The 20590-nt window shown below is 45.6% G+C and overlaps 1 protein-coding gene across 1 annotated transcript in view; it reads right to left on the reverse strand.

The window, feature by feature from the left end:
* The window catches only part of EGFR (epidermal growth factor receptor), a 221354-nt gene that overhangs the window by 8454 nt on the left and 192310 nt on the right, over positions 1-20590 (reverse strand). The window contains exons 21-27 of the mRNA XM_019984353.2: positions 8590-8745; positions 7682-7757; positions 4590-4736; positions 3091-3188; positions 1318-1485; positions 925-972; positions 76-178 (exon numbers count right to left, since the gene is read on the reverse strand). Of these exons, the coding sequence (XP_019839912.2) occupies positions 76-178; positions 925-972; positions 1318-1485; positions 3091-3188; positions 4590-4736; positions 7682-7757; positions 8590-8745 (796 nt within the window). The remainder of the gene's footprint in view (positions 1-75; positions 179-924; positions 973-1317; positions 1486-3090; positions 3189-4589; positions 4737-7681; positions 7758-8589; positions 8746-20590) is intronic.

Genomic DNA, 20590 nt, shown 5'->3' on the forward strand with positions numbered 1-20590 from the left:
GCTTGAAGGAAGCAGCTGGCCTGGTTCCGGGCCTGAGGCCGTGGAACAGAACTCCCCACAGCGAGCGGTACTCACCGGGTACTGGGAGGAAAGTGTCGTCCATGCTGTCCTCGATGAGGGCACCAGTGGGGTCTGAGCTGTAGCGCTGCAGGAAGCTGTCTTCCTTGAGAGGGTAGCTCTGTCGGGGGGAGATGAGGCAAGGTTAACTCCAGCCAGTGCTGCTCACTTCAGCGGGGATAAAAGTCATCTGAGAGCTTGCTAAAATGCAGATTCTGATGCAAGAGATCTGGGAGAGGGCCAGAGATGCTGCACTTCTAACCACTTTGCCCACAGGTGGTACCTCACTCCTGGCCCAGACCACAGGGCAAGTGGATAGCCCGGACCAGGGCTGTCCAGGAGGGCTCTTGGCAATGACAGATGTGCCCTGTGATCTGCGCTCTTCCATACGGTAGCTCCTTACCACATGTGTGAGGAATGGAATTTAAAATTTTATTTAACTTTAATTAATTAACATTTAAATTTAAGTAGCCACACATGGCTAGTGGCTTCTGCATTGGTAAGTGTGGATCTAATCAGGGCTTCACATATCAAGCATCAGCATTGCCTGGAAGGCGAGCTCACAGATGGCCAGACGCCTCCCAGCAGATCCTGTGTCAGTAGATTTGGGGTAGGGGCCCGACAGTCTGCGTTTCTAACAAACTGCCAGGTCCAGGAACTGCATGATGCTGCTGGTCCATGAATCACATTTTCAATAGCACTTTGAGAAATGATAGCTAATTTCTGGCCACAGAGTAGGGATCAAGGGAAGAAGCAATACAGGAAGGAAATCACAATTATTCAGGTTAAGGTGGGTACTTCTTATGTCTAATAGATCTGGGGTACAGAGATGTTATTTAATTCTGGTTTGTAGATGTTGATACCTACCCCATTTCTATCAACGCAAGTCACAGTGGGAGTGTTGCTGGAGGTGCTCTGAAAAAGAATCACAGTGTTTATGATGCAGGCGGACACTCAACCATCTCCACTGAGAGCAGGAAGGGGCCTCAGGGAGAAGGGACATTTAAAGGGGCTTGATTTCATCTTGACGCATTAGTATGAGAAAACTAGGTTTAGTTCTGATTTAACTCTGTTCCTTAATGGACCAAAAAGATTATGACGCAGTTGTTGCAATGCAATAAAATAACTGATACACTCAATTGATTCATTCTGATTTTAGCTTCACCATCTGGTTAAGTTCCACAAGATGGGTATTATTTTCTCTAAAACTCAATCTGTTCAAACCAAGAGGCAGAGCTTAAGAAAGAGTGACTTTGGTACCAGCGAGCTGAGGAGGGGTGTCCGGGAGGTGGTGGGGCTGTGGAAGAAGCCCTGCTGGGGGACGAGGTACTCATCAGCATCCACAACATCCTCCATGTCCTCCTCATCCATCAGGGCGCGGTAGAAGTTGGAGTCCGTAGGGCTTGGCAAATGCATTCTCTCGTCCCCCTGGCACAGAGATTGTGAGACCATCAGAAAGGCCAGAGAGCTGCTGTCCCACTCCCTTGCTATCGAGGTGTGGTCTGTGGTCTGCAGGTGCCTGTATATTTGCCAGTTTAGCTCTAATAACCCGCCCCCTTCCCCCGCGGGTTCTCCAAAATACAGTTCCTCCTCCCTTCCCCCATTCCCCACCCCCTGGCTGAAATGAAAACACTGAAAATTCCCTGACGTCCCAAAGTCCTCAAAGGAAATGCAGACAGCTCAGGAGGTAAAAGAGGTGCTGGAGGCACAGCCTTCACTGCGTGCTGTGCTATGTGCAGTAAAAAAGGCACTTTTGTTCTTCATCCCTGCTCCTGGCACAGAATTCCTCAAAGTGAATGTCACTCAGTCACGTTCGACTCTTTGCGACCCCATGGATTGTAGCCTGGCAGGCTCCTCTGTCCATGGAATTCTCCAGGCGAGGATACTGGAGTGGGTAGCTGTTCACTTCTCCAGGGGATCTTCCCAACCCAGGGATGGAACCCAGGTCTTCCGCACTGCAGAGCTCCTAAACCCGTGGAATTTCCTCAGTGTCTCTTATGTTAATGAGGAGATTTTTGGGAGCACTGAAAGATGGGGGCTGGTGACCAGTAGAGCCACATGATTAGAATCCCATGTGAGGGTTAGAACTTTCAGTCTAGACCCTGACCTTCAGTGAGGGCAGAGGGCCTGGGGGTCAAATCTACTGGGGGTCAATGATTTAATCATGCCTATGTAATGAAGTCTCCATAAAGGCCCGAAAGGATGAGGTTCAGAGTCTTTCCAGGATGGTGAGCACGTGGAGATTTGGGGAAGAGCAGTGCCTGAGAGAGCATGGAAACCATGCCCTTCCCCTACACCTCCCCTCTGCATCTCTTCCATCTGGCCACTCCTGCATTATATCCATTTATAATCAAGCAGTGGTCTAGTGAGTAGAATGTTTCCTTGAGTTCTGTGAGCTGCTCTAGCAAATAAATGGAACCTAAGCAGAGGGGGAGTGAGAACCTCCAGCCTTTAGCTGGTAGGTCAGAAGCATCTGGACTTGGCACTGGCATCTGATGTGGAGGAGTATGGCCTCTGATGCTGTCCCAGGTGGACAGTGTCAGACTGAGCTGAATTGCAGGACACCAGCTGGTGCTGGAGAAGTGCTTGCCTGGGGGTGTGGGGACCCTCCCCCTAGAACACACACATTCCTGGAACTGCTTCAGGTGCTCTGCAATGCATTCTGCATTTATTATTTCACTGAATCTTTAAAGTTCCATGAGCTTGGTTTGGTTAACCTAAAGTGGAGAGTCAAGAATCTGAAGCCAGATTTGCCCCACACCAAAGCCCTGGTTCCCCAGAGACAGATATGAAGCTTTGGCTAAAGGGACCATGAAGATGAGGGGGCGCCAAGTGTGCTGGGCTCACACAGTGGCGGACAGTTGGGGGCCCCATGGTGAACTTGACTTAGTCCACCTTGAGCTGTGCTTGCTCTAATGCCTGACGGTTTCTGGTGCAGCCTGGGAGGCAGCGAGCTGCATCGCCGCGGTACTACAGGGATGTGTGAGCTCACTACAGGATCCTCCTGGGGAGGAGCGGGGGAGCGGACCGTACCTGGATGACAAGGTAGCGCTGGGGGTCTCGGGCCATCTTGGAGAATTCAAGGATCAACTCACGGAACTTTGGGCGACTGTCTGCATCTATCATCCAGCCTGGGGAAGGAAGGAGGGAAGTCAGTTCAGTTAGAACCCTAAAAGAACTGATAAAGATGGCATCCCTGAAAGTATTTATGGGGGGACTCTTTAAGACAAATAAAGGAGGATGAAACCTAATCTTTGTGACAGGTTTTTCAGTCTTGGCAAGCAGGCACTGATTACTGTTTAAAGACCATGATGACGTCACATATTTGAGTCAGAATGGCAATAACATGCTCTAATTTCCTGTGCCTGCCCTTCCAAGGGTCATTACGGTGTCATCATCTTAAGTGACCCAGCAGCCGAATGACAGGCTTCACTTTCTGTGAACTGCTCTGACTGTAGGGAGCCCTGGGTCTCGACTCTCCGTAAAGTTCTCACTTGACATTCAGCCTCATCCACATTCACTCAGCAGTCTAGTAAGTTGGAAACCAGATTTAGGGAAATTTAGGAACTTTCTAAGAAGCTCAGCGCTTGGGAGTGCCATTCCCTGGCATTTCACTGTGTCACACTCAGCAATCACACATGCGCGTGACAGGACGCTCAGTGCCTTCGTGTGGAGGACGCTCCTGTTGACCACGCCACTGCATCTGATGACACAACGATCCAGGTCTAGATTAAACATGCTGGAGGAACAGCTGTTGACTGGAAATCCTCATGACCCTGAGAGTTCACATTTGTTTTCTATCAGCAGGACGTCAAGCTATTTTAGGCCAGGCTGCTATGTGACCTCAGACAAACCATGTGACCTCTCTGGATACCAGCTTCCTCAACCTAAAGCAAGGAAGTCACAACTGATTAGCTCTGTGGTCTAAAGTTCAGAAAGGCTCAATACTGACATGGATTTGGCTCTCTCACACTCCCTGGGCTGCTTTCTGTGTAAATTCTCATCATATATGTAATACTACCCCCAGAGCCTACTGAACTTGGGATTCTGACAGCGAAGTAGTGTCACAATCAAGCCATACACTCTTACTTGGATTACAATGTTTACCTGCTACACTGCAGAAGGCCTCACGTAAATCCAATATCTGAAAGGTTTAAGTCAAAGCAGAAGTGTTGATTCTACTAATCTCGTGTGGCTATTCACCGTTAGGCATTTAAAAACAGTCTCTCTGGTAACAGGCTTCAAAATGTGGGGCAGGTTTTTCATTGAGCAACTCAGAGAGCAGAGTGTTTGATACAACAGCTTCTGGGGGCTTCTGACTTGACTTGTTTGCTTGAAAACATCAGCTCACAGTGCTGAGTGTGACATTAGCTCACAGTGCTCAGTGCAGCAGGTATGCGCTTCTGGTGAAGTGCCCTGAGAAGGGGTTGACGAATGTGCCTGCCTATAGGCTGTGATAGAGTGTCTTAGGGAGTCTAAGACCTGGGGTGTGGCTCAGGGCAGCCCAGTGACAGGTCCCGCTGGCCACTCACACTTGACCATGATCATGTAGACGTCGATGGTGCAGATGGGTGGCTGTGGGAGGCGCTCTCCTTTCTCCAGGACAGTCGAGATCTCACTCGCAGGGATTCCATCGTAAGGCTTGGATCCAAAGGTCATCAACTCCCAAACAGTGACTCCTAAGAGGCAGCAGGGGTTGCTTTATGAGTCAATAATAATCACAGCATCTTGTCTTTAGTCATCATTGTTGACATACTGTTCCAACGTTTAAAAACCCCTGTTTCTGTGGCCTTGGGCAATTTGCTCGGTCCTGGAAGCCTCAGTTCAGCGTCTGTCTCATAGGATGGTTGTGAGATCAAACAAGATAACACAACTTCAAAGTTCAGACAATGCCAGGCAAATAGTAAGTAGCCAATAAGTAGCAAACTTTAGTAATAACAGCACAAGACACCACCTCTCTGAGACATGCCTGGTCTATGGAGCAGGAGTTACACAGTCAGACGTGCGCCCCAAGAGACTTAACTAACTATAAATTGTGTTTTTAAAGAATAAAAAAATTAGAGATAAAAACCTCTGTTCCTTTTGATAAATATAAAAACTCCATATTTTAAATTTCAACTTCAATAAATCACCATGATTAAAAAAATTAAAGCAAGAGTACTATTAGAATTGGTGTTTTTTCAGACTGTTCTGAAGTTCTGATGGTCTTTCTACCTAAATGCCTCCCTTGATGGAATTCTCTGCTCCAGAAACACAAATGTGATGAGCAGCATGTCCCCATCTGGACAGCACGATACCCTGGGTGCCTCTAGTGATGAGCATAGTGGGCCTGAGTCTTGAGTCCCCAAACCACACAGGGAGTGCAGGGGGTGGTTCCTAATCTCCAACTAGTCTAACGACCCCTTTTCTTTAGAACTGACCTCTAAATACCATGGATCTGCATGGTGGATTTTCTAAAGGCCATTCCAAAACTGAATGATCTGAATTAACATGCAGATGCAAGGTTGAAGAATGAAGAAAAGCCATGGTCCAGGAACAAGAAAATATTAATAATCCTTCTGTCCTTCCCACCACAGAGTCATTATGGACTTGATCAAAAAAAGAAAATCTCATGTCCAGGTTTAAACTAGGTTTACACATTGCATTTAACACACACACACACAATGACTTCCTAAAGGAAAGCAAACTTTTCAGGTTTTGGGACAAATGGTGAAAGAGGGCCGTGTGTATGCCTGGCTGCGGGGTATGAGTAGGGTTGGAAGTTGGTATGAATTCTCTCTCTTTTCAACTGGTAAGTGGAACATGCAGGTTCCTGACTAAAATATTTTGCCTTGACTAGAGTCTAGAGAGTAGAGTAACAGGATATGTTTTTTAAACTAAAAATTCAGGTTCATATTGTAACAATTCTGATGTACTGCCAGAACAGCAGATCGTAATCACTTGACAGCACAATTTCCACTGAGATGAAAAACATAACCCTGTGCTGACGCTGCTTTCTGATGCTGGTTATAATCACCCAGAGGGATTAAGTCACTGAGTTTGAGAATTTTCATTTACTGGGCAGACGTGGCCCTGCAGTCTGCAAGTGGGCACATGGGGCAAGGGGAGAACACAGGTGGGCAGCTGGGAAAGGCAGGGGCCCATACCACTCTTGACCACGGTCAGGGTTTTAGGTTTTATCTGGAGCATATTTGGAAAATCAAAGAAGGAGGTTAAGCAGAGAAGTAAAAGTCTAATGTAGTTTAAAATATTTTTGCCAGCTGTCTGGAGAATAGATGAATGAGTACAAAACAAGCCCAGAGAAGACCCAGGAGGAGCCCCTGCGTAGTGTCGCTGGAAGGGGGTGTGTGTCACCACACTGGGCTGTGTGGCAACAATGACAATGACGGGTCTGGGCAGAACCACAAACAGGAAAAGCAGCATTTCTCCCTGTCCCTCCAGGGGAGCAGACACTTCTTGAACACAGCTGAAAATAACAAGGTATCAGAATACTTTTGTTTCCTTATCTAGTTCGTCAACTGTAAGCAGTTCAGCTCACAGGTATAAATGAAAATTCACATATTCATTCACAAAGATTTCTGTCTTCATAAAGCTTATATTATAGCAGGAGAGATAGACAAAGGCCCATGACATTTTTAAAAATTTAATAGCAGGAGAGATAGACAAAAATCCATGAAAATCTTAAAAATTTAATTGGAATATTAGGAAGTTAATAATGCTGTAAAAGAAATGCTAAATGGGAGATATCCTGAATGATTCTGTTTTGTGATAATGACAGCATTCCTCTTGGAAACTCCTTATAATATTACTCTCCTCAAATACATGTTCTATGAGTGGGTGATTCACCTCTATTGCTTTGATAGCTGGGATAGACTGATGTTCACCATTCAATGCAGATCAGCTGTTTTGCAGCCTTTGGGCTGATTTGGCGGTACAGGGGGGGGCTGACTGCATAACAGTGGGTAGTACCCAGCACAGCAACCAGTGGAAATGCTTTCCTGAAAGGCGAGGCTCTTGAAGGCTCTGGAGCCCCTCTGACAGAGAACAAGACGAGAGCATGAAAGGTGTGTCTGAGGAGAGGGAAGCTGGGCAGAGGACAGAGCACAGGCTGCGTGGGATTTGGAGGAAGAAAGAAGCAGGTCCTGGTGAGATGGCCTTCATGAGAGCTGGAAGCAGCAGCTACTTTCCTCATATTTCCCCAAAGACACACTCTCACAGTGCGTTTTGTCGAGCACAAAGATAACCACTCAGTACACGGAGCTGCGGTCACTGAGTCAGTCCACTGTAGAACCACACCCTCTACCGGAAACACTTCCACACGAAACCTGATTTGTCATCTCCCTTTGGTTCACTTCAAATTCACAGCGAGAGGTTATACCTGCTTGACTTTGGGGTACAGGCATTTCCCAGGTTCACATTCTTTCCCTCTTGTTACTCTCTCTCCTGACAAGCTCACTATTACCTCCAGTGACGCTCAGGCTCAGGACGGTAGTTAGACTCAATTTCCTTTTTCATGTTTTCTATTGTAGTCAGTGTCTCACATGGCAGAGTGTACAAAGCACATCAACAGTGCAAGCCAGCACAGTCTCAGCCTTGATTCACCAGCCTCAGGATTCTGACTCACCATAGCTCCAGACATCACTCTGATGGGTATAAATTCGGTGTAAAATTGATTCCAAAGCCATCCATTTGATAGGGACCTTGGAATGATGAGAGGTAAAAGTAATAAGACAACTATTAGCTTCCTTCTATTGAAAAAAAAAATGACAAAGGGAGAAATTGAAAATGACAAAGGTGAGAAAACCAGGCCACCCACACCCTGCCCCCCAGGCCCAGGGCTCCTTCCCAGCAGGAGGAGAGGTTTGTCTGGCAGAGGACAGGGTCTCTGTCAGACCCCAGGACTGAGGAGGGCCTTTGGTCTGTCTGTGGGCTCCTCTGCTGAGCTGCGTGCATGGGCTGGTAGCTGGGGACCCTGGTCGTGCCCTGTGTTTGTGGGTGCTTACAGGGCCAGCTGCTTGGAGTCATGCAAGGCAGTGTGAAACTGAAGACGTGTACAGCTGATCTAGAGTGTTCTGAAGGGTGTATCTGGAGACCTGCACCCCTCACTGCTGGGAAAGCCCCCTGGAGAAGCCCCAGGCCTGTCCAGAGGAAGAAGCCAAGTCCATCATGGCCAGCGCCCCTCGGGAGGTCCTGGAACAATCACAGGAAACTTTCCTTGCTGCCAAATCAGCTATGACATTTCAAGATGTTCTTCCGAAGGGTCTTTACCCTGGAGCAGGAGGTGGAAACCTAACTGGCTAATAGTCCCCTACAGATGAAGCTGAATTCACATTTACTGCCTTTGGCTTCTGGGTGTGTCAGAAACATCTCTATTCACCTTCCCAGGAAATGCTTCTCCCCAGGCAGCTCTGGAGCCTGGCCAGACCCAGAGCTGGTGGCACTGTGACCTCACCTAGAAGGTCCTGAGAATGGCCCTGAGTTGGTCAGTCTGCTTCAGGAGAGTGTGTGCCTGTCGACAAGCCAGCCGCTCACCTTGCCTCCTTCTGCATGATACTCCTTCTCCTCGGCACCCAGCAGCTTGGCCAGCCCGAAGTCTGTGATCTTCACGTGCTGCGGCGTCTTCACCAGCACGTTCCTGGCTGCCAGGTCCCTATGCACCAAGCGCCGGTCTTCCAGGTAATTCATGCCCTGAAACACAGGGCCACACGGGAGGGGTGGCCGCCTCAGTGCCGCGTTCAGTGTCACGCAACAGTATCTGACCTGAAGTCTACGCGTGGGCGAACTGCCCTCCACAGACACAGTGACTTGGACCTGGCAACATCAGTGACCATTGATCCGCTCCAAGGATGAAGAGGCTAACTGATCTCCATCCAGTTACTCAAGTTTCAAGCTCAAATGAACAAGTAGAAGAGGCCAGCGACAGAGAAGGAGCCCCACTGTAGGGCCAAAACCTGGCCGCATGCTACTCAGAATGGCTGCTGCCTCTTGCCTGGCTTTGCCACCCTGGGCCAGTTCATATGGGGCACTGCCTCCCCAGGGCCCAGGGCTCTCATCACACTGTCCTGGACTATCTTACATGATTCACTACCAGTGAAGGTTTTTGTCCAGTTTTGTTTTTCTTTTTAAATGGAAATCACATGGCTTTTAAATTTGATTTTACAAAGTACCAATCCTCACCCTCTCCCTGGCTGCCTCCATAACTGTGCTAATCAGAATCAAGGCTGTTAAGGATGCAAAAGACCTGTATGCAGAAAACTGTAAGATACTGATCAATGAAATCAAAGATGAAACAAACAGATGGAGAGAAATACCATGTTCTCAAATGGGAAGAATGAATATTGTGAAAACGACTATACTACCCAAAGCAATCTACAGATTCAATGCAATCCCTACTAAGCTACCAGTGGCATTTTTCACAGAATTAGAACAAAAATTTTACAATTTGTATGAAAACACAAAAGACTCCGAATAACCAAAGGAATCTTGAGAAAGAAAAATGGAGTTGGAGGAATCAGGCTCCCTGACTTCAGACTATACTAGAAAGCTACAGTCATCAAGACAGTATGGTACTGGCACAAAAACAGAAATGTAGCTCAATGGTATAGGACAGAAAGCTCAGAGATAAACCCATGTACCTATGGTCACCAAATCTATGATAAAGGAGGAAAGACTATACAATGAAGAAAAGACAGCCTCTTCAACTGGACAGCTACATGTAAAAGAATGAAACTAGAACACTCCTAATACCATACACAAAAATGAACTCAAAATGGGTTAAAGACCTAAATGTAAGGCTTGCCACTATAAAACACTTAGAGGAAAACACAGGCAGAACGCTCTTTGACATAAAGCATAGCAAGATCTTTTTTGATCTACCTCCTAATGAAGATAAAAACAAAAATAAGCAAATGGGATCTAATTAAACAAAAGCTTTGGCATAGCAAAGGAAACTATAAGCAAAACCAAAAGACAGTCTTCAGAATGGGAGAAAATATTTGCAAATGAAGCAATTGACAAAGGTTTAATCTCCAAAATATATAAGCAGCTGATGTAGCTCAATATCAAAAAAACAAAAAACAAAAAACAACCCCATAAAAAATTGTGGGGGGGAGAGCTAAATAGACATTTCTATGAAGAAGACATACAGGTGGCCATGAAGCACATGAAAAGATGCTCAACATTACTATTAGAAAAATAAAATTGAAAACTACAATGAAGTATCACTTCACACCAGTTGGAACGGCCATTATCAAAAAATCTATAATAATGTTGGAGAGGGTGTGGAGAAAAGGGAACCCTCTGACACTGTTGGTGGGAATGTAAATTGGTGCAGCTACTATGGAGAACAGAATGGAGGTTTCTTAAAAAACTAAAAATAGAGGTACCATATAACCCAGCAATCTCAGTTCTGGGCATAAATCCAGAGAAAACTATGATCTGAAAGGATGCATGACTCTCAAAATTCACTGCATCACTATTTATAATAGCCAGGACATGGAAGGAACTTAAAGGTCCATCAACAGAGGAATGGAAAAAGAAGATGTGGTACATATATACTGTGGAATATCACTCAGCCCATAAAAGGAATGAAATGCCGTCTGTAAAGACATGAATCAGAGAAGGCAATGACAACCCACTCCAGTACTCTTGCCTGGAAAATCCCATGGATGGAGGGGCCTGGTAGGCTGCAGTCCATGGGGTTGCTAGGAGTCGGACACGAATGAGCGACTTCACTTTCACTTTTCACTTTCATGCATTGGAGAAGGAAATGGCAACCCACTCCAGTGTTCTTGCCTGGAGAATCCCAGGGACGGGGAGCCTGGTGGGCTGCCGTCTATGGGGTCGCACAGAGTTGGATACAACTGAAACGACTTAGCAGCAGTAGCAGCAGCAGAGACATGAATGGACCTAGAGACTGTTATACAGGGTGAAGCAAGTCAGAAAGAGAAAAAAAAAAAGCATTGTATAATATAGAGGGCTCTAGAAAATGATACAGATGAACTTCTTTGCAAAGCAGAAACAGAGTGACAGATGTAGTGAACAAATGCATGGAAACTAAGTGGGAAGAGGGGATGAACTGGGAGATTGGGATTGACAAATAGACACTGCAGCTAAGTCACTTCAGTCGTGTCCGACTCTGTGCGACCACATAGATGGCAGCCCACCAGGCTCCCCTGTCCCTGGGATTCTCCAGGCAAGAACACTGGAGTGGGTTGCCATTTCCTTCTCCAGTGCAGGAAAGTGAAAAGTGAAAGGCAAGTCGCTCAGTCATGTCCGACCCTCAGCGACCCCATGGACTGCAGCCTACCAGGCTCCTCTGTCCATGGGATTTTCCAGGCAAGAGTACTGGAGTGGGGTGCCATTGCTTCTCCACAAATATACACTACCATATATGAAACCGATAACTAATGAGAACCTCTTGTGTAGCACAGGAAACTCTACTCAATGATCTGTGGTGGCCTAGATGGGAAGGAATCTGAGTGGATATATGAATACGTGTAACTGACTCACTTTGCTGTATAGCAGAAACTATCACAACACTGTAAAGCAATTATACTCCAATAAAAAAAAAATTTGCTTTTCTCAAATTGTTTCTGTACTTAAGAGAGCCCCAGCAGTTTATCTGGAGAAATCTTAGGTATTATTTATTACTCATAATATTGGAATTCTTTTCCCATTAACACCGTCAGTGTTTGAGTAATATGCCAATATGCATAGAAATATAGAAAAATTCTGATTAGTTAATGTTTAATGTATGTGTTATTGATATTACAGACACTTGTTTACTGCCAGGCTTTGATGTTAAGAGATGACTTTGGTATTTACCCCACCCTGCTCCCCGACCGCCTACTAGGCCAAAGAGGATATTACTCTCTACATACACTTCCCTAGATTCAGGATTTATATACATCATATTCCTTTCATGGAAATGTAGTCTGCCCTATAAATTGCCACAAGGCCTTCAGAATGAATAGATCTGAGGAACTAATCTGTGCTGAAAACTGTCCTCTATTTGGATACAATGAATCACCTATGGTTCTCTTCTGGTTGTTCCAGTTGTGAAAGCTCATATAATCTTTCATTCTATCTTCATGGAATAAAATGAGTTAACTGGCCTGTGTTCCAGTTTTGTTTAACGAACCATGTCAAGAGAGAGTTTCTGTTCTCACCAGCTGTATGGAGACCTGCTTTTTCATAACATCTCAAACTGAGAAAAATCTCAAAGATATTGTCAAAATAGATACAAAATTGTCTTTTGTGCTCTGTAATTTGAATTTTTAAAAAACTAATAAATGGATTCTAATATGAAAAAAAAGAAGGCTGTAAGAGAAAGAATATTTGAGAAGCACCCAGCGCAGTGCCTGACATTTAGTGAATTCTCAGACGTGCAGTCCCTTGGTACCCATGAAACTGGTTCCAGGAACCCCTCCCACTGCCACCTCCCAACCAAAATTCATAAATATTCAAGTCCCTTATAAAAAATGGCATAGTATTTGTATGTAACATACACACATCCTCTTGCGTATGTGTACTTTAAATTATCTCTAGATTACTTACAATACCTCATACAAAGTAATTAGTTGTAAATACAATGTAAATGCTGTGTAAACAGTTGCCTGCGCCCAGCAAATTCAAGTTTTGGTGTTTTTTTTTCTTAGCTTTCTGGAATTTTCTTCCCAAGTATTTTTGATCCATGGTTGGCTGATTCTGCAGATGCAGAACTATGGATATGAAGGGCTGACTGTGACCCTGACCTCTCATCCTTGTCCACAGCCTCCTTGGTGTTTTTGTTACCTGCCCTTCCTCCCCTGACAGGTGGGGTCACTTCCTGCTCCTACTTCTGGCTTGATGCCCGCCCAGATGAGCTAAACTCCTTTGACCTTCCCAAGCTCTAACCTGTTGTCACAAGCTTGGCAGCCCTCGCTCCCAAGCCAGGCCTGGCAGGCAGGAGAAGCCTATGTTGTTGGGACCACATTCTCTCCCACTTATTCACAGAAGTACCTCTCCTCTCTCCAGTCAGGGAAGTGGACCACACTTCCAGCCTCCTTTACAGCTGACACTCATAACCTCTCCAGGGAAGGGCGGGCATCATGGAAATGCTTATTGAAGGGCAAAAAATAGAAATGCTTATTGAAGGGCAAAAAATGGAAATGAATGGAATTCAACCAACTCTTCATTACTTTTCAGCTTTTTGTACACAGCTGTATTTATTTTAGTGCAAGTGCAGGGAACACTTGTAGATAAGAGTAGATCCCACATTTTCTGGCAAATGCTTTACTTCCTTTTGATACATACTAGGTAAAAACTAAAAATTAACTTGTCATATCAAAGCAAAATGAAAAATTAGGAAGATGAGTGAGTGAGTGAATGAAAGTCACTCGTTTTGTCCGACACTTTGTGACCCCATGGACTGTAGCCCACCAGGCTCCTCTATCCATGGATTTCATCAAGGGATCTTCCCAACCCAAGGATCAAACCCAGGTCTCTTGTAGGCAGATTCTTTACTGTCTGAGCCACCAGGGAAGTCCTCATAAGAAAATAGGGTCTTATAAAGACATTACTAGGAATTAGTCTTGGAGGGCTATTTTTGAGGCCTTTTGTGTTCTTCTTTCCTGTAAAAAGGTGACTGATTTCCAAGTCTCCTTTGTATGATTTAGAAAGCTCCTGAATGTTGAAGATGCTGTTTGATTTAATTGCTTCCCTTCCTAAGATTTCTCAGGTGCCAGGAAATAAGGTTAATCGGCTCATGTCTACTCAAGGGGAAACTGGTAGGTGCTTCCCTGGAGCAGCACTTCCAGGTTAGGAATAGTTATTTATGGATGGAGTATGGAGATGGAGAAAGAAGCAGGGCTTCCAAACACAGAAGGCATTCTACTCCTTGGCTCCTCTCCACCTTCACGGGGTTTCTAGCATCAGCCTTGTCCCCTGAAGGGTTCACTAAACCCACAGGGAGGACAGCAGAGGGCATTTCCAGCTACAATTAACTATCACTATGAACTTCCATTCTGCCTCTTTATATGCCCAACAGAGAATCTGGTACACTGGATACATTTTTAAATAACAGCTTGTTTCAATGCACTGGGATGACGCAGAGGGATGGTACGGGGAGGGAGGAGGGTTCAGGATGGGGAACATGTGTATACCTGTGGCGGATTCATGTTGATATATGGCAAAACCAATATAATATTGTAAAGTTAAAAAAAAATGAAACAAACAAAATAACAGCTTGTTGAAGAAGAATGAGGGTATGAATGAGTGATCATGGCAACTGACAATTCCAAGTCAGGCATGGCAAACTCACCTGTAAAGAAACCTCTCCAGGTACTGGCAGACCCAGCACCCACACAACTGCCCTGAGAGCTGACCCAGGTCCCGAGGCTGAGCTGCTGCTACACAAACCAAGTGCTCTGAGGCCACCATTGGGACTGTGTCCATAATTTCATGCTGGGGTCTCCAAGTGAAACTTGGCTGCTACCACAGAGACTGCCAAATGCCAGATGCCCAGATACCAGAAAATATCCCAATACCCCAGCATTTGGTTCAGTTCGCTCTCTCAGTTGTGTCCAAATCTTTGCGACCCCATGTATTGCAGCACGCCAGGCTTTTCTGTCCATCACCAACTCCTGGAGCTTGCTCAAACTCATGTCCATCAAGTTGATGATGCCATCCAACCATCTCATCCTCTATCATCCCCTTCTCCTCCTGCCTTCAATCTTTCCCAGCATGAGGGTCTTTTTAATGAGTCAGCTGGTCCTATCAGGTGGCCAAAATAGTGGAGTTTCAGCTTCAGCATCAGTCCTTCCATTGAATATTCAGGACTGATTTCCTTTAAGATGGACTAGTTGGATGTCATCTCAGTCCAAAGGACTCTCGAGTCTTCTCCAACACCACAGTTCAAAAGCATCAATTCTTCGCTGCTCTGTTTTCTTTACAGTCCAACTCTCACATCCGTACATGACCACTGGAAAAACCATGGCTTTGACTAGATGGACCTTTGTTGGCAAAGTAATGTCTCTGCTTTTTAATACGCTGTCTAGATTGGTCAGAGCTTTTCTTCCAAGGAGCAAGTGACTTTTAATTTCATGGCTGCAGTCACCATTTGCAGTGATTTTGGAGCCCCCCAAAATAAAATTTTTCACTGTTTCCATTGTTTCCCCATCTATCTGCCATGAAGTGATGGGACTGGATGCCATGATCTTAGTCTTTTGAATGTTGAGTCTGAAGCCAGCTTTTTTGCTCTCCTCTTTCCCTTTCATCAAGAGGCTCTTTAGTTCTTCTTTGCTTTCTGCCATAAGGGTGGTGTCATCTGTGTATCTGAGGTTTTTGATATTTCCCCTGGAAATCTTGATTCTAGCTTGTACTTCATCCAGCCTGGCATTTCACATGATGTACTCTGCATATTAGTTAAATAAACAAAGTGACAATATACAGCCTTGACATATTCCTTTCCCGATTTGGAACTAGTCTATTGTTCCAGTCTGGTTCTAACTGTTGTTTCTTGACCTGCATACAGATTTCTCAAGAGGTAGGTGAGGTTGTCTGGTATTCCCATCTCTTGAAGAATTTTCCACAGTTCGCTGTGATCCACACAGTCAAAAGTTTTGGCGCAGTCAATAAAGCAGAAGTAGATATTTTTCTGAATTCACTTGCTTTTTCAATGACCCAATGGATGTTGGCAATTTGATCTCCGGTTCTTTGGCCTTTTCTAAACCCAGCTTGAACATCTTGAACATCTTGAACTTCCATCTGGAAGTTCATGTACTGTTGAAGCCTGGCTTGGAGAATTTTGAGCATTACTTTGCTAGCGTGTGAGATGAGTGCAATTGTGCAATAGTTAGAACATTCTTTGGCATTGCCTTTCTGTGGGATTGTGATGAAAACTGACCTTTGCCAGTCCTGTGGCCACTGCTGAGTTTTCCAGATTTGCTGGCATATTGAGTGAAGCACTTTAACAGCATCATCTTTTAGAATTTGAAATAGATGAGCTGAAATCCCATCACCTCCACTAGCTTTGTTCATAGTGATGCTTCCTAAGGCCCACTTGACTTTGCATTCCAGGATGGCTGGCTCTAGGTGCATGATCACCCTGTTATGGTTATCTGGGTCATGAAGATCTTTTTTTGTACAGTTCTTCTGTATATTTTTGCCACTCTTTTTAATATCTTCTGCTTCTGTTAGGTCCATATCATTTCTGTCCTTTATTGTGCCCATAATTGCATGAAATGTTTCCTTGGTATCACTAATTTTCTTGAGAAGATCTCTAGTCTTTCCCCTTCTATTGTTTTCCTCAATTTCTTTGCACTAATCTCTGAGGGAGGCTTTCTTATCTCTCCTTGCTATTCTTTGGAACTCTGCATTCAAATGTTTATGTCTTTCCTTTTCTCCTTTGCCTTTAGCATCTCTTCTTTTCTCAGCTATTTGTAAGGCCTCCTCAGACAACCATTTGCCTTGTTGCATTTCTTTTTCCTGGGGGGATGGTCTTGGTCACTGCCTCCTGTACAATGTCACAAACCTCTGTCCATAGTTCTTCAGGCACTCTGTCTATCACATCTAATTCCTGGAATGTATTTGTCCCTTCCACTGTATAATCGTAAGGGATTTGATTTAGGTCATACCTGAATGGTCCAGTGGTTTTCCCTCCTTTCTTCAATTTAAGTCTGAATTTGGCAATAAGGAGTTCATGATCTGAGCCACAGTCAGCTCCTGGTCTTGTTTTTGCTGACTGTATAGAGCTTCTCCATCTTTGGCTGCAAAGAATAAAATCAGTCTGATTTTGGTATGACCATCTGGTGATGTCCATGTGTAGAGTCTTCTCTTGTGTTGTTGGAAGAAGGTGTTTGCTATGAGCAGTGCATTTTCTTGGCAAAACTCTGTTAGCCTTTGACCTGCTTCATTTTGTACTCTAAGGTCAAATTTGCCTGTTACTCCAGGTATCTCTTGACTTCCTGTTTTTGCATTCCAGTTTCATGTAATGAAGAGGACATCTTTTTTGGGTGTTAGTTCTAGAAGTTCTTGTAGGTGTTCATAGAGCCATTCAACTTCAGCTTCTTCAGCATTACTCGTTGGGCCATAGACTTGGATTACTGTGATACTGAATGGTTTGCCTTGGAAACGAACAGAGATCATTCTGTCATTTTTGAGATTATACCCAAGTACTGCATTTTGGACTCTTTTGTTGACTGGGAGGGCTACTCCATTTCTTCTAAGGGATTCTTACCTACAGTAGTAGATATAAAGGTCATCTGAGTTAAATTCACCCATTCCAGTCCATTTTAGTTCACTGATTCCTAAAATCTTGATGTTTGCTCTTACCATCTCCTATTTGACCTTTTCCAATTTGTCTTGATTCATGTACCTAACATTCCAGGTTCCTAGGCAATATTGTTCTTTATAGCATGGGACTTTTCTTCTATCCCCAGTTACATCATCCACAACTGGGTGTTGTCTTTGCTTTGGCTCCGTCTCTTCATTGTTTCTGGGGTTATTTCTCCACTCTTCTCCAGTAGCATATTGGGCACCTACCAATCTGGGGAGTTCTTTCAGTGTCATATCTTTTTGCCTTTCCATACTGTTCATGGGGTTCTCAAGGCAAGAATACTGAAGTGGTTTGCCATTCCCTTCTCCAGTGGACCATGTTTTGTCAGAACTCTACCATGACCCGCCTGTCTTGAGTGATCCTTCATGGCATGGCTCATAGTTTCATTGAGTTAGACAAGGCTGTGGTCCATGTGATCACTTTGATTAGTTTTCTGTGATTGTGGTTTTCATTCTGTCTGCCCTCTAATGGACAAGGATAAGAGGCTTATGGAAGCTTCCTGATGGGAGAGACTGACTGTGAGGGAAACTGGGTCTTGTTCTGATGGGCGGGGCCATGCTCAGTAAATCTTTAATCCAATTTCCTGTTGATGGGTGGGGCTGTGTTCCCTCCCTGTTGTTTGACCTGAGACCAAACTATGGTGGAGGTAATGAAGATAAGGCGACCTCCTTCAAAAGGCCCTGTGCATGAACTGCAGCACTCAGTGTTCCCGACCCTGTAGCAGGCCACCGCCAACCCATGCCTCTACCAGAGACTCCTGGACACTCATGGGCAAGTCTGGGCCAGTCTCTTGTGGGGTCTCTACTCTTATCTGCTGCTGTGTAAATATAACAATGAAAGGCACCTCCACCCTACCCCTCCTCCTACTCCTGAGATCTTTAAAGGACCAGAGCAATGTTTTCTCAGAGAAGGCTTGGGACAGTTTATGTGTTCTGGAGCAGACAGCCAATCAGCCAGAGGGATTTAAAAGTCAGAGCTAATTACAGGATAAGATTAGGCTCCTTTGAACTTACATGAAACTCTATTCCTCAGTTTCTCTCCCACATAACACAGAGGGCTTGAAAGGCCATCTCAGTGCCCCACACAGTTAAGATTTTAACCAGCACCAAAGATAAGAGCCCTGACACTGCTCGTGAACTCTCAGAATCCAAACAGAACCGCAGGAAGCAACACCAGTGTTTAAGCCCCGTGGGGCCTCTTGGAAATGCATTTCCCTGGTTCTTCTCTGAGATTCTCACTTCAGTTTAAGGGAATATATTTATTTTGTCAGTTAACATAGGACAGCAAAGGTGGATGTTGCAACCATGAGGTTAAAAGGGGATCTGAAGTGCCCCCTTCAGGCTGGGACCTGAAGGCACAGACCTGTGGACACTCCATGAGGGATGTGAAGATGTTCCTGGCACAACACTCACAGAAGAAGGCCCGGGTTGGGTCTGACATTCACAGACGGCTTTCCCAGGCACTGTAGCATCCTGGAGCTCTCAGTAGGAGCCCAGAGGGAGAGGCAGACCTGAGCTGCGTTTCTAGCAGATTTTTTAACCACCGTGTGGGAAAGAGGGGGGATGTGACCTGGGGACTATGGAGACGGCATAAACAGGAAGTGGAGGGCAGGCAGAAGGCTCTGGTAGAGTTCAATGAAGCACAGCCTCCACACCACTGAGCCCTGCCCTCAGGAGAGGCAGGCAAGTGTCAGACTGTCCTGTTCCAGACACCAAGCTTCTGCTGGGCGGGGACAGGAGACCTGCTAGGCTCACTGGTCTGGGGGCACCACTCTGATCTGTGACATCAAGGGCTGGGGAAAAGCACAGATGTGGGAGCAAGGATGCCTGGGATCAAATCTTAGTTTTGCTGCTTATATACTTGAGACCTTGGCACGTTACTTAAACACCCTTACCTCACTCTCTCCACATGTAAGACAGGCTACTCAGAGGATTAAATGAGTTAATCCCTATGGAGCACGTAGGACAGCACCCAGTAGAATGGTCCGTCACTGCTGTGATTGTCATCATTTCCTCCTGGATGTCAAATCCATCCTCTCTACTCCACCCTTTTTGACATGACCTTGAATTAGGCTGCTGCCATGGCCCCCAATACCTGCATGGTGGCCTTGGCTTTCATGATGATGTTGGGGTTGAAGGTCCCTGGGTGGTATTCCCTCCCCTCCTGTCCTGCCCCTCATTCCTCAGCAGCCCTCAGCGTCTCTCCGTCACTGCCCACTGCTCCCTCAGACAACTCCCAGGACAGGGCCTGGTTCTCACTCCCATCAACGGAACCGAGCCACGTCCGGGACTCCAGAGGGTGTGGGGCACCTGCCTCACCACTGCCATCCCCACACCGGGCGCTTGACTGGCAGGCTGAGCCCACCTTGCTGGCCCCCATGTGGCTTGTAGAGCAGCCTCTGGGAATCTGGTCCCCACCTCTCCTGATCTGACCCCCTCATTTCTTCCTGTACTATTAGCTCTCTATGGATCTGTTTTCCTTACCTGTTCATAAGTTTGGGGAGATAAGAAATTTTGTCTTAATTATATATATATTTCACATGATACTGGACACTGACAGATAAATGCTCAAGAAATAACTAAATGAAATGTCTAAGAGCTGATGAATATGCTTTAATCGTACAGCAACTTTTGGCTTTATAAGGACATAATGTAAAGTGATCATTTAGGTTAAGTTCAACTGTAATCTTTTATGGAACAATGTAAGAATGAAAAAAAAAATCCAAATAACTGAAAATATCTATGACTGGATGTGTGTTTGTCTCTGTCCTGTCTGCGGTTTGGTGCCTCGGGGTGCTATGCAGGTGTGTGCTTTGCAGGTGAATCAGCTCTTAGGAGGAGTCTTCTCTGGTCACCACCCTTAAGCTGCACAGTCAGTCAGCGGGGCTGGGGCTGCCTGGAACCTCACCTTTAGGAGTGCTGATCTGGAGAACAGGAAACCTGGGTGGTGTGGGGAAGGGGAGCAGACCTAGGTGCAAAGGTCAGAGCCCCCTGGGCCGGGACAGGAGGCTGTGCACGGGAGCTGCTCGGGATGGTCAGCATCTCCCACACGAAGGCCGAGCGAGGGTGACGGATGACCACTCCTTTGCCAGCATGATTTTCATTCACTCCCGTTAGAGGCAGGACCACCTTCCTCCCCTAACCTGGATGGGTCTTCTCTTAGCTGTTCACATGACCTAAGAACTCCTATAAATGTGTGAACAGTGAAAATACCTGG

Source organism: Bos indicus, chromosome 22 (assembly GCF_029378745.1).
Source record: "Bos indicus isolate NIAB-ARS_2022 breed Sahiwal x Tharparkar chromosome 22, NIAB-ARS_B.indTharparkar_mat_pri_1.0, whole genome shotgun sequence".
Classification (NCBI taxonomy): Eukaryota; Metazoa; Chordata; class Mammalia; order Artiodactyla; family Bovidae; genus Bos; species Bos indicus.